The sequence below is a fragment of the Erpetoichthys calabaricus genome, chromosome 5 (assembly GCF_900747795.2).
Source record: "Erpetoichthys calabaricus chromosome 5, fErpCal1.3, whole genome shotgun sequence".
Taxonomy (NCBI): Eukaryota; Metazoa; Chordata; class Cladistia; order Polypteriformes; family Polypteridae; genus Erpetoichthys; species Erpetoichthys calabaricus.
The window spans coordinates 6,179,890-6,192,983 of NC_041398.2; the positions used below are offsets into that span (position 1 = coordinate 6,179,890).

Genomic DNA, 13,094 nt, shown 5'->3' on the forward strand with positions numbered 1-13,094 from the left:
TTTGGATGTGACGTGTTGCACGCGTCATTAATGTATACATCCCAGTGTCGGTCGTTCTCCAATAAATTCAGAACGTGACATGTACTTCGGAAAGTAGCATGTGTAACGCCGTTGACAATTCTCAATTGCTGGAAAGACGTTGTACCTTCACATTTACCAACAGCATGTGAACAAAGAATCATTCATCTTAATTGGGATGCATGGTGTACAGTCTGCCTATCGTAGTTTCTTTGAATATGGCAGGTTGTCCGTTGACTCGCTCTCCTCGTTTGCTTTGTTCAAATGATTTTCTACTCTCATTCCATGTGTACTACGTAGGCACTTCCGAATACAGCAGTGTTTTCACAAATGCGTCATTTTGACATAACGTAAAGAAAGCAGTTAACGTTGTAGCCGGTGGATTCAGGGCTATTTGTTGCACATTTTCAGCTGTGAAATAAACGCGTTGTCCATTTTCTAGATGTACTGCTAAGTGAACAACATCTGGACTTCGTTCATGTATGGGAAATGAAAGCATTCGCCATACAGCTTCATTGCTGCTTATGTATCTTCCAGCCTAATACTGTGAGATTTCATCCATATGTATGACCGCATTCCTGTCACTTCTTTCTGGTTGCACGCCAAAAACTGCCATGTCGCTGCCTTTAGTCACGTACTTACAAATGTATTTGATCGAAACATTGAAAAAGAATCGTAAAATATTTAGTATGGCTTGTGTTGCTTTTACGTCCAACAGATGGCGCTGTGATTTCAAAAATAGCATGTTTTTACCTGTCACAGGTGTGCCATCTATATAATATGTATATAAAAACACGCGCGTATTCGAATGCAACGTTGTGTCAAAATTTTAAAGCAATCGGTGAAGAACTTTCCATATTTACCAATATGGTTTTGGCAGCCAAGCGCTTTTTTTCCAACCTAGAAGACGTCTCTTGAGATCCGTTTAATCGCCTCGTTGATTGCATGTCTTCCAAGGTAGTTTCAATCCCCATTTCCTGCACCGAGTCATCTCCCCTTTTATGAGTGACTGTGTTAGTCGCCGTACTTCGTACAGGTCTTTGAACGCACTGAATACTTGTAACTGGTGTCGCCCGTCGGCTACTTTCGACAGGGAATGGAAGCAATTGTCGAGTAAAAAAAATTATTCGTAAGTGATTTTGCATTGAAGAAATAGTAAAAACTTGATCACTTGGGTCAATACCTAAAGAAATACACACAGCAAATGCAATTGCGAATACACCAGAATCTGTATGATTTAATTGTTGCTGTGCGTCTTCATAAACTATGGGAGGTTTGTAAGGAAACAAAGCACGAAGGAAACGAAGCTGCTCTTCGGTGAGGTTGAATTTTTTATCAACGTTTAAACTGTCATAGACATGAATTACAGCACCATCATAATAGGTACACACCCAGTGAGTCACTTGTTCAGTAGCTGCAGAAGGTAATATTTGAATATGTTTTGCGTTTTGTGGAATGGGCATTATAGGTATGTCAGGAGTCCACATTAGCAAAACCTCTTGAGGTTGGAAAATTGTATGCGCAGCTAAACTTTCATTGAATTTGCTCATGTGATCTGTTGATAAATAATCATTATTTACCAACTCATTCATTGCAAAATCTGACAGTGGTAAGATCTCCCGTTACATAACACTAAACACAAACACTAAGTAGACACTAACACTAAAAAATGGCAACACCGCCGGAAAGAACACTAAATGAGATATAATAAAGAATTTTAGTAGACTTTTACTTTAACTGCTTTTTTATAGCAGGTGACGGGACGCTGGCGCACACTTGTTGTTGCCGCTCCTCCCTGTTAACAACACTTTTTGCAAAATTTGCCTTAATTCTGCACTTTCTTATGCTTTTTTTATTTCATTTATTGTACGTATAGTTCGTGGATACAGCTGACTGGAATTGCATTGATTTGGCTTAATATTTACAGACTTTATGGACTCAACTTTACTGGGAACAGCGGAGTCTGTGGATCACGGGACGAGACCTACAAACATTTCTTTGTACCTGGCGATCTAACACCTCATGATGATCTGTCTCTGTGATTATATTCGCTATGCTGATCTGCTCCCGTTTCATCTTACAATACTCTACGACTGGGAACTGATCTGATGTTCATACTAACCTGGTTTATGGCTTATGGCTCCGGGGCGATCACACCTGAAATTACCAAGCGTTACTGTTTATAGCTGTGTATTGGAACATCAAATCCTGCTTCCTCCTCCTGTTGTGCTTTCTGCTGCTTGCTATCGCCGCTCACCTACGCTACCACACCCGCCTGTCCTACCGGCTCCGTTATGCTGTGCTCCTTCTACATTGCTATCAGCTAAGTATCACTCACTATTTTAGCACTTTGAGTACTGAGAAAAGCGCTATATAAATGTAATGGATTATTATTATTTATTATTAAACACTAAAGTACAAAAACGAAGTAGAAAGTAACACTAAACTGCAACATCGCCGGGAGCAGCGGCACACCGCGTCTACTAAACACTAAGAAACACTAAAGGAAAAAATACTATTCAGTAAGTACCGCGTCTACTAAACAGTAAAGGAGAAAAGACTAAACACTATGGAAAAAGAACAGCAAGACCGCATCAGCTGCAGAGCTCAGCTCGGAGTGAAATGAAGTGAATGAAATGAGGTGAATGGGAGGGGAGATGATCACGTGACTCCAACACCCGCCTTAACTATCCGTCGCTCCACAAACACACAAACACACCCATACGGATCCGAACTCTGCTTTATAGATATATACACATACACACACACACACACACATATATGACCACTTCAGGACCACCTGAACACTCCACTGAGTGCACATAACAAGTCCACAGGGTAAGCACAATAACATACTTTACTTTAATTATAAATGTAATAAAGTTTATACACACAGATACAGTTGAAGTTAGAAGTTTCCATCCACTTCAGGTGAATTCTTTAAAACTCACTTTATAATTGAACCTCCGATTTTATACTAATGAACTACGAGCATTTAAGATGTCTACTCTGTGCAGGGCAGAAGTAATTTTTTCCACCAATGTTCACAGACCTCCAAGTATTTCACTTTTTATTGACCAGATCACAATTCCAGTGAGTCACAAGTTTACAGAAACGTTGTTATCTTTGCCTTAAAATATCTTGGAAAATTCCAGAAAATGATGTCAAGCCTTTAGACAATTAGACAATGAGCGTCTGAGAGCCAATCAGCCTCATTGGAGCCAACATGTGGATGGATGTTAAGGCTTACTGCCTCTTTATTTGACACAATGGAAAAATCAAAAGAAATCAGCCAAGGGCTCAGAAACAAAATGGTGGACCTCCACAAATGTGGTTCATCCTTGGGCACAATTTCCAAACCCCTGAAGGTTTCACGTTCATCTGTACAAACAAAAATACACAAGTATATACACCATGGAACCACCCAGTCATTACACCGCTCACGAAGGAGACGCTTTGTGTCTCCTAGAGAAGATCAGACTTTGGCATGAAAAATGCAAATCAATCCCAGAACATCAGAGGACCCTGTAAAGATGCTGGAGGACACAGATAGATGAGTCTCGTTATCATAGTAAAACGAGTCTGACATTGACATCATCGGAAAGGCTACTTAACAAAGAAGAAACCCACTGCTCCAAAGCTACCATCAAAAAACTAGACTGCAGCTTGCAATGACACAGGGGGACAAAGATATGACCTTCTGGAGAAAAGTCTTCTTGGCTGATGAATCCAAGATCCAACTGTATGACCAGAATGACCATCATGATGTTTGGAGGACAATGGGTGAGGCTGCTAAGTCAAAGAACAATATCATAACTGTCAAGCATGGAGGTGGGAGTGGCATGTTGTGGGGGTTGCAGGATGGACTGGCACACTTCACAAAATAGATGGCATCATGAAGAAGGACAATGATGGAGATACACTTGAGCAACAACTCAAGAGCTCAACAAAGAAGGAGAAGCTCAGTCGCAAAGGGGACCTCCAAATCTACAAGGACCTCCAAAGTTGAGGTAAAATAGCTTAAGAATAACAGGGTTGAGGTATTGGAGTGGCCATCACAAAGCCCAGACCTCAATCTGATTGAACTGAAAAAGAGTGTGTGAGCAACGAGGCCTAAGAACCTGTCCCAGTAACACCAGTCCTGTCTGGAGGAATGGCACGAAACTCCAGCACCTTATTGTAAGAATTGGCTCAAGTTAAACAATTTAAAGGCAACATGACCAGATATGAACAAAGTGTGAGTGAACTTGTAACCATCTGAAATTGTGATACGGTCAATAAAAAGTGAAATACTCGGAGGACGTTGGAGAAAAAAATGACTTCTGCCCTGCACAGAGTAGACATCTTAAATGATGTGCCAAATTTATCGCTTGTTAGTACAAAGTATACTGTGTCTCTTTGGAGAATCCTTGGGTACCGCTGGTCTGACTTTGAATGAGGCACATGACCTGCACTGTGAGGGAGCATCAGTTATGACACTACGGCCATGTGGCGCGATTACCGGAGGATGACCCTCATTGTTGAGGACCCGAGTGGCTGCACCAGGCTAAGGGGTGCCCACATAACACCTGGCTGTGGTAGATAGAAGGTCATTTCTGGATGGTGGTATTGGACCGTATTTCTGCCTGGAGGGATGGCCAGCCAGGATCCAAAGCTGTTTCATTGTGTGGTGGTGTGGCAACACGCTGTATCAGTGCATGCCCCCCAACCCGACCTGACCAGACTTGACTTAGTACTAAATCTGTGGAGGTTTATAAAGTTCTGTACAGATTTGTTTAAACACACAGTAAGATAAAACAGTTCTGCACTGATGAACATAAATGGAACCTAACAATGTCTGTCCATGAACAGAACTGCTGAGCTGTGGCCAACTGACAACACAGGAGAGGAAAACAGAAAGTGAGGTGACGAGGGTTAACAGATCAGACGTGTGAGCGCCCAACTGTAGTGTCTGGAAGAAAGTCTGAGATCCAATAGTGGATTGGACTGGGCAGGCTGAACTCAGTCAGTTTCTTATCATGGAGCTCTGAGATGTTGGTATCTAAAGCAGAGGTCAAGTCCATAGAGAAGACCCTCACATGTGTCTGTGGCTCATCAAAATGTTGGTAAATAAAACTCACTTCATCATCCACACACCGGTGGGCTCAGCACACAAACTTGATCCGCATGTCTTGTTGCTTAATTTAACTGCACTGCATTTGTAATAAGTGTCTAAGAATGTAACATTATAAAACACCATCTTAACATTCTCCATTCTTCTCTTTTCTTTGTATTTTCAGGTCATGAAGCTCCAATCTTCACCCTACAGCCTCCTGAACCTCAGAGCAGAGAGGAGTTTTTACAATGTGAGTTTGTCAATTCATGGTGTTTATCATCATTTCACTTTTAATATCTCAGGCCAGGCTTATGATATGAAAGCATTATGTGAGTGTGGTGGGACTGAGGAGCAGAAAGTGACCGGGGTCCTGTGACTGGTGCATTATGGGATATTGAAATTCAGGACAGGGAGGCACCAAAGCAGTCTGTTGGACTTGAGTCTCTTAAGTGTCAAATGGACTCACAGAAAATTAAAATTAAATCCTGCCCACTACGTCAGGTCCTCCTGTCACTCCAGTCATACCTCCATTGTTCTTTATCCTTTGTCTCATTTTTTCATTTCACTTTCTGCTGTTTTCCTTTTCTCTTTTCTCCTTTCTGTTTCTTTTTTATTTCAGTCATTCCCTTACAATATTGATAAGAATGATTATTTATACAGAATAAGGCACACAATTAAAGCAGCTCAGTGTGCTTCACATAAAAACACAACATCCACTCCCATTAATATCTACATATACAGTCTGTGTGTTTTTGATTCAGAACTTAACATATTGTAAGAATAAAACTAAATGAAGATACCAGAAGAAAATATTGGGAGACCTTAGATGTTAAAAGACCACATTAGATGAGAATTAACCCTCTAATGAGAATCTCAAGGTCTTCAGTCACTCAGGAAAGTCCTCACTTAGCTGTGATGTGTCATTGTGTGCCTCACACTGAATGTGGACAAGGGAAGAAGAGGAAAGGATGAAGGACACAGCTGAGGAGGTCAAGGTGAAGACTACAAGACCACCTCAAAAGAGCTTCATGTTCCTGTGGGCACAGCAGCTAACATTAAGAAGTTTAAAGTCCATGGGACTGCAGCCAAACTCACTGAATGTCACTAGAAATAAAAAATGGACCCCTTATTGACCAGAAGGACAGTTTAAGAGATGAAGAACAAACCAAGGCAGACATCAGAACAGACTCAGGCTGACCACCACCATCAAAGTACAACAGCTTCAAGTAGCTCCGTCAATCACTTACTGAATGAAAGTGGGCTTCACGGTAGAAGACCCCACTTCTGAAAGATAACATTTGAGTCTTGTCAGTGCAGCTCCTGATTGGTTCTTGTTGATTGCCTGTGTTGTGCTCCGCCCCCAGTCCCGTTAAACACTCCCAGATTTCCTCACTCGTTTTCTTTTCTCTCCTTTCAGACTTCTGTCCTCTCACACTGGACATCAATACGGCACACAGAGACCTCCGTCTGTCTCAAGGGAACAAGAAGGTGACACATGAGAGGACAAAAGCTGAATATCCTGATCATCCTGACAGATTTGACTGCTGGTACCAAGTTCTGTGCAGAGAAGTTCTGACTGGGACTCGCTGTTACTGGGAGGTGGAGTGCAGTGGAGGTGATGTGGTGATTGGATTCGCATATAAAGGACTGAGCAGGAAAGGACAGGGCTTGGACAGCCTATTTGGATTAAATGACAAGTCCTGGTGCTTGTGGAGTTGTGATTCCCAGTACCTTTTGTGTCACAATAACAAGTGGACTGAAATCGGCGCCCCCTACAGCCCCAGAATAGGTGTGTATCTGGACTGGCCTGCTGGCTGTCTGTCATTTTATAGCGTCTCACACACAATGACCCTCCTGCACAGGTTCAACACCTCCTTCACTGAGCCCCTCTATCCAGGGTTTGGTTTTGGTCGTAACTCCAGTGTAACAATCGGCCATCTGACACCATGTGACAACTGACCAGTACCCTCCACAGGTCACTTGATGTCCTCACAAGCTCAGGTCATCATTGTTTTTGTAGTTTGGGAGTAAAATTAAATTCTCAGGATGGGTGGTTTTTGACACCTCTGTGATTGAATTTGTGGATGAGAATGTGGGGCGAGTGCAACTGTCAGGGTATCCTTTATTATTGGAGTGGCCACTCAGGTGTGTGTGTGTGTCATAGTGAGGGGCGGAGACACCTCAGACCTACAAATACCAGTCTGACCAGTAGGGGTCACTGTTGATTCACAGCCACATGACCTTCAAGCTAAAACCCCAACAACTACTGAGGCCCCCAACTGTCATTGAATGTCACCTGTTAAGTAGGACAGGCATGTGGTCTTGCTGGATCAGCACAACTGAAAGGCGCTATACAGACTCAGTATGGAGAGCTCTTGAATAGTGACTATATGTAGGAGCAGAGAGTGACAGATGGGACTGGACTGTTGTCCACTCACCAGACATTTTGTGACCCTCCATTGGTCACTCAAAGGGTCCTTCACTTGAATGAATTCACTGAGAATGTCTGAAGACGAAGACTCACCGGTCAGTCAGATGTCAGCCATACTGACAGAGGTCAAATAATTAAATAATGATGGGATTTCAAACAGGGGATTGTAATTGTGATTTGTACCCACGAAAGGCTGAGTATCTGAGGAGCAAAGATGGGCAGAGGATCTCCAGATTGTCAACGCATGAGTGAGAAAATGATTGAGATGTTTAAAAACAATGTTCATCAAAGAAAGAGTGGAAGAGATTTTCAAATCTCTCCCTCTGTGGTGTGTAATATCATTAAATGGTTCAGCAATCAGAGAAATTTCAGTGCGTAAAGCGTAAGGGCAGACCACCCACGATCTCCGACTCCTCAGACCACAGGCACTGCATCAAGGAGCATCACTCATCAGTAGCTGACAGAACCTCATGGCATGACGTGGGATTACTTTGGCAAACCTTTGTCAAGCACTACAATACGGAGTTCATCCACAAATACCACTTCAATCTTCACTGTACAATGAAGAAGCCTCATGTTCACCGTGTCCAGAAGTGGCGTCGACTTCTTTGGACTCAGAGGGGTCTGAGATGGACCATCACACAGTGGAAGTGTGTATTGTGGTCAGATGAATCAAGACTCCAGATCTTTATTGTAAGAAATTAACACCGTGTGCTCCGGACCGTCTAGACTGTTATCAGCAACAAGTCCAAAAGCCTGCAGGGCCTGTCATGGAATGGCGTTGTGTCAGCGCCCATTTATACTTCTGTGATGGCAGCATTAGTGCAGAAAAGTACATTGACATTTTAGAATAACATGGCTGAGGAAGAAGAGGGCACGGCTACTGGACTGGCCTGCCTGCAGTCCTCACCTGTCCACAGTAGAGAATGTGTGGAGAATTCTGAAATGTGAAATGTGACGACGACGACCCCATACTGTGACACACCATAAGACATGTTTGGAGGAAGAATGGGATAAAACAGCACCAGAAACGTTTCATCGCTTGGTATCCTCAGTGCCAAAACATCTTTGACGTGTCGTGAGAAGGAATGGTGACTTTACAAACTGCTAAATGCTTTACTGACCCCACTTGTTTGGAATGTGTTACAGGTCTGAAATGAAGGAATGGATGAACATTAAGAAAGGAAATGAAGTACGCAGAGAAAAAATGAAATGTCTTGGGTCTGCAATGAAATACAATTCAAAGTACATTTAAGAATAACTGTGTTTTATATATACTGTATATATACAGTACAGTACTGTGCAAACATTTTAGGCAGGTGTGAAAAAATGCTGTAAACAAAGAGTGCTTTCAAAACTGGAAGTGTTAATCATTTATTTTCATCAATCAACAAAATGCAGTGAATGAACAAAAGAGAAATCTGAATCAAATCAATATTTGGTGTGACCACCCTTTGCCTTCAAAACAGCATCAATTCTTCTAGGTACACTTGCACACAGTTTTTGAAAGAACTCGGCTGGTAGTTTGTTCCAAACATCTTGAAGAACTAACCCCAGATCTTCTGTGGATGTAGGCTTCCTCACATCCTTCTGTCTCTTCATGTAATCCCAGACACACTCGATGATGTTGAGATCAGTTCTCTGTGGGGGCCATCCCATCACTTCCAGGACTTCTTGTTCTTCTTTACGCTGAAGATAGTTCTTAATGACTCTGGCTGTATGTTTGGGGTTGTTGTCCTGCTGCAGAATCAATTTGGGGCCAATCATACGCCTCCCTGATGGTATTGCATGATGGATAAGTATCTGCCTGTATTTCTCAGCATTGAGAACACCATTAATCCTGACCAAATCTCCAACTTCATTTGCAGAAATGCAGCCCCAAACGTTCAAGGAACCTCCACCATGCTTCACTGTTGCCTGCAGACTCTCATTATTGTACCGCTCTCCAGCCCTTCGACGAACAAACTGCCTTCTGCTACAGCCAAATATTTAAAATTTTGACTCATCAGTCCAGAGCACCTGCTGCCATTTTTCTGCACCCCAGTTCCTATGTATTCGTGCATACTTGAGTAGCTTGGCCTTGTTTCCACGTCGGAGGTATGGCTTTTTGGCTGCAACTCTTCCATGAATGCCACTTCTGGCCAGACTTCTCCGGACAGTAGATGGGTGTACCTGGGTCCCACTGGTTTCTGCCAGTTCTGAGCTGATGGCACTGCTGGACATCTTCCGATTTTGAAGGGTAATAAGCTTGATGTGTCTTTCATCTGCTGCACTCAGTTTCCTTGGCCGACCACTGCATCTACGATCCTCAACGTTGCCCGTTTCTTTGTGCTTCTTCAAAAGAGCTTGAACAGCACATCTTGAAACCCCAGTCTGCTTTGAAATCTTTGTCTGGGAGAGACCTTGCTGATACAGTAGAACTACCTTGTGTCTTGTTGCTGTGCTCAATCTTGCCATGACATGAAACTGTCTTCACAACCTCACCTTGGTAGCAGAGTTTGGCTGTTCCTCACCCAGTTTTAAGCCTCCTACACAGCTGTTTCTGTTTCAGTTAATGACTGTGTTTCAACCTACGTGTGACATTGATGATCATTAGCACCTGTTTGGTAGAATTGGTTGATCAAACACCTGACTAGAATCTTACAAAATCCCTGACTTTGTGCAAGTGGACCTATAAGAATTGATGCTGGTTTGAAGTCAAAAGGTAGGAACACCAAATATTGATTTGATTTAGATTTTTCTTTTGTTCGCTCAGTTTGCATTTTGTAAATTGATAACAATAAACAATCATTATTTATATTTCTGAAAGCATTCTTTTTTTTGCATTTTCCATACCGTCCCAACTCTTATTTGTTCTGATTTAGGGTTGTAGTATTTAGACCACCATGTCAATACACCACACTGCACACTGGTGAATGACCACCGGATTGATGCTTTGTGGATGTCAGTAAGACCAGTAGAAGCCTTTGTGAAGATCTCGTTACATAGCAGGACCAAGTAAGAGAGACATTTCTGCAGTGCTTAACACATTCTCTCCCTTTCCCTGAATTTTCAGAAATTTCCCCAGCTGGGGAAAACATCCTATGTGGTCCCAGTGCCAAAGAAAGGGCATTCCAGTGACCCCGAGGACTTCAGACCAGTTGCTCTTACTTCATACATCATGAAGACCTTTGAGAGGCTGGTCCTAAAACAGCTATAGCCTGTCATTTCAGCACATTTGGATGGTCTGCAGTGTGCCAATCAGACACATATCAGTGTGGAGGATGCTGTCGCCAGTCTGCTCCACAGTCCTACTCTCACTTGGACAAAGCCGGCACCACAGTCACAATCATATTCTTGGGTATCTCCATGGCCTTTATCGCCATTCAGCCTTATCAACTATTGAAAAGGCACAAGGCTATGCATCATGATGCCCCCCTTAGCCTCCTGGACTACGTGAACAACAGATGAGAGTTTGTGAAGATCAAGGGCTGTGTGTCAGATCTGGTGGTGTGTAATACTGGAACACATTTGGCAAATGTTCTGCCTCTCTTCTTGTTCACCCTCTAAACAACAGACTTCCAGTACAATCCCAGCATTTGACACCTGCAGAAATTCTCAGAAGACTCCTCCGTCATTGGCTGCATTAATAATGGAGATGAGTTGAAGTACAGGAGGCTTGTGAAGGACTTTGGTTTGTGGTGTAGGGAGAACCACCTGCTGATCGAAAATCAGCAGAACAAAAGAGTTGGTGGAGGACTTCCGGCAGACCAAAGAGCCTCTGAGACCACTCACTGTTCAGAGGGAGGACGTGCATGTGGTGCAGAGCACAAGTACCTGGAGGTCCATATGAGCAGCAAACTGGACTGGTCTGACCACACGGTGGTGCTGTAAAAGAAGGGCCAGAGCAGACTGGACTACCTGAGGGGACTCAGGTCTTTTGATGTGTGCAGCAAGCTGCTGGAAAGCTTCTAAGAGTCAGGAGTAGCCCGTGTGTTATTCTACGCTGTGGTCTCCTGGGGCATTCAAATGAAGCACAAGGCCTGAAGAAACCAATCAGAAAAGCGGCTCCATCAAACGACAAACCCTGGACACACTGGGCACTGTTGTGGAAAGAGGATGGGGGCAAAACTGGAGGTCACCACGAAAAATCAACTCCAGTTGGGGCTCTCTGGGGGGTACTTTTAGCCACAGTCTCATTGCACCACAGTCTGCTACTAAGCTCCTTGGGGGTCTTTGCTACCCTCTGCAATGCTTCATCCTGACTTCCTAAACTAAATGCTGGTGCTCTTTAAGTTCATTTTGCTATTTCTGCACAATTTACATCGACAGATTGATTGATTGATTGATTGATTGTATTATTTGTCTTGTGAGTCCAATCCTTGATTTTTTATGTTTCTGCTGCTGTATGCATCCAAAGTTCCCCTTGGGATTCATAAAGTTTATCTAAATTAATTTAGGTTCCCTCTTTAAGATTTTTGCATGACATCCCAGCCAGAGGACCAAACTGTCAACTTTCTTGAGTCTCCAGATGAGTCAGTCTTGTAAAAGTGAGAAGTTTAAATGAGACCATCAATCAGGAGCTTCCCACACATAACAATTCAACATGGCAAAGCAGGCCTGGCTGTTCAGTCACTTGTTAAGAGTCCTCATTCCTCTTGGCACACTCTTGCCACTTTAATGATGCCAAGCTTTTAAGGATGATGTCCAGTGCTGTGTGGAGTTGTGTTTGTGCTCAGGGGTCAAGCGAAGACCCTTGTTGGTAGTGGAGTGCACTCATTGTCTTTCCGACCTGTCTCCTTCTTTATGTCTTTGGTCTGACTTTGTCTTCCTCAGCTCACTCTTAGGCTCTTTCCCTTGACTCTTTGTGGCACAGGAGTTTTGACACTGAAGCCCCCAACCCATCATAATGGCACAGAGCTAATAAAGCTCCCCAGGGGTGTCACAGAAGTTTCAGAATGTCCAACTCCAATACCTATAAGGAGGATACAGGCTGCTTTGATTTTAAATAAAATAGCAGACCAGCCAAAGATGATGGGGTCGGCTTTGTAGCTCTTCATGTTGAGTGGACGGTGTTGTTGTGTCAGCCACTAATATCCAGAGATGATCTGCTAGACGGCAGTGTGAATAATGTCCACCTGCATTATGAGTTTCAGTTAGAACTGTCATCTGGCAAGAGGAAATGTGGCTAATCAGATGTTAGCACATCGAGAAACTGCAGCAAAACTGAATAGCAAAAGAATCAGAGCAGGCATTGAAAAAAACCAAAGTGCTTAACGGAGTCATAATGAAAATCACCAGCAGTCACCAACTAGAAGATGCTCCTTAAATCTCGATGTTAAAACTGCAAACAAACTAAAAATGGTATTTCTCTGAATTGATCAACAATCGTATGAGTACCCACAGTGAAGTTCTTGGAGGGTTGAATCCTCAGCCTCAGGCCATTGACTCAAAACCATACAATAATTTAAAGGCGTGATTCCACAAAAATATACACTCAAAACTTTTAACGTAGATAAAGCGAGATTTGTCACGAGCCAATAATCAGACGACGTACCGCCTCCCAAATCT

The 13,094-nt window shown here is 43.0% G+C and overlaps 4 protein-coding genes across 14 annotated transcripts in view; 2 read left to right on the plus strand and 2 right to left on the minus strand.

Annotated features, from left to right (window-relative positions):
• The window catches only part of LOC114652512 (tripartite motif-containing protein 16-like), a 979,029-nt gene that overhangs the window by 668,795 nt on the left and 297,140 nt on the right, over positions 1-13,094 (plus strand). Inside the window, exon 8 of the mRNA XM_051927928.1 lies at positions 6,976-7,587. Coding sequence (XP_051783888.1) covers positions 6,976-7,072 — 97 coding nt within the window. The 3' untranslated portion in view covers positions 7,073-7,587. The remainder of the gene's footprint in view (positions 1-6,975; positions 7,588-13,094) is intronic.
• Positions 1-13,094, minus strand: part of LOC114641503 (tripartite motif-containing protein 16-like) — a 1,283,323-nt gene that overhangs the window by 512,165 nt on the left and 758,064 nt on the right. The window lies entirely within an intron of this gene.
• LOC114652539 (tripartite motif-containing protein 16-like) overlaps positions 1-13,094 on the minus strand; it is an 837,738-nt gene that overhangs the window by 186,302 nt on the left and 638,342 nt on the right. The gene's annotated exons all lie outside the window — the stretch shown is intronic.
• The window catches only part of LOC114652524 (tripartite motif-containing protein 16-like), a 538,688-nt gene that overhangs the window by 52,365 nt on the left and 473,229 nt on the right, over positions 1-13,094 (plus strand). The window contains exon 5 of the mRNA XM_051927865.1: positions 5,298-5,363. Coding sequence (XP_051783825.1) covers positions 5,298-5,363 — 66 coding nt within the window. The remainder of the gene's footprint in view (positions 1-5,297; positions 5,364-13,094) is intronic.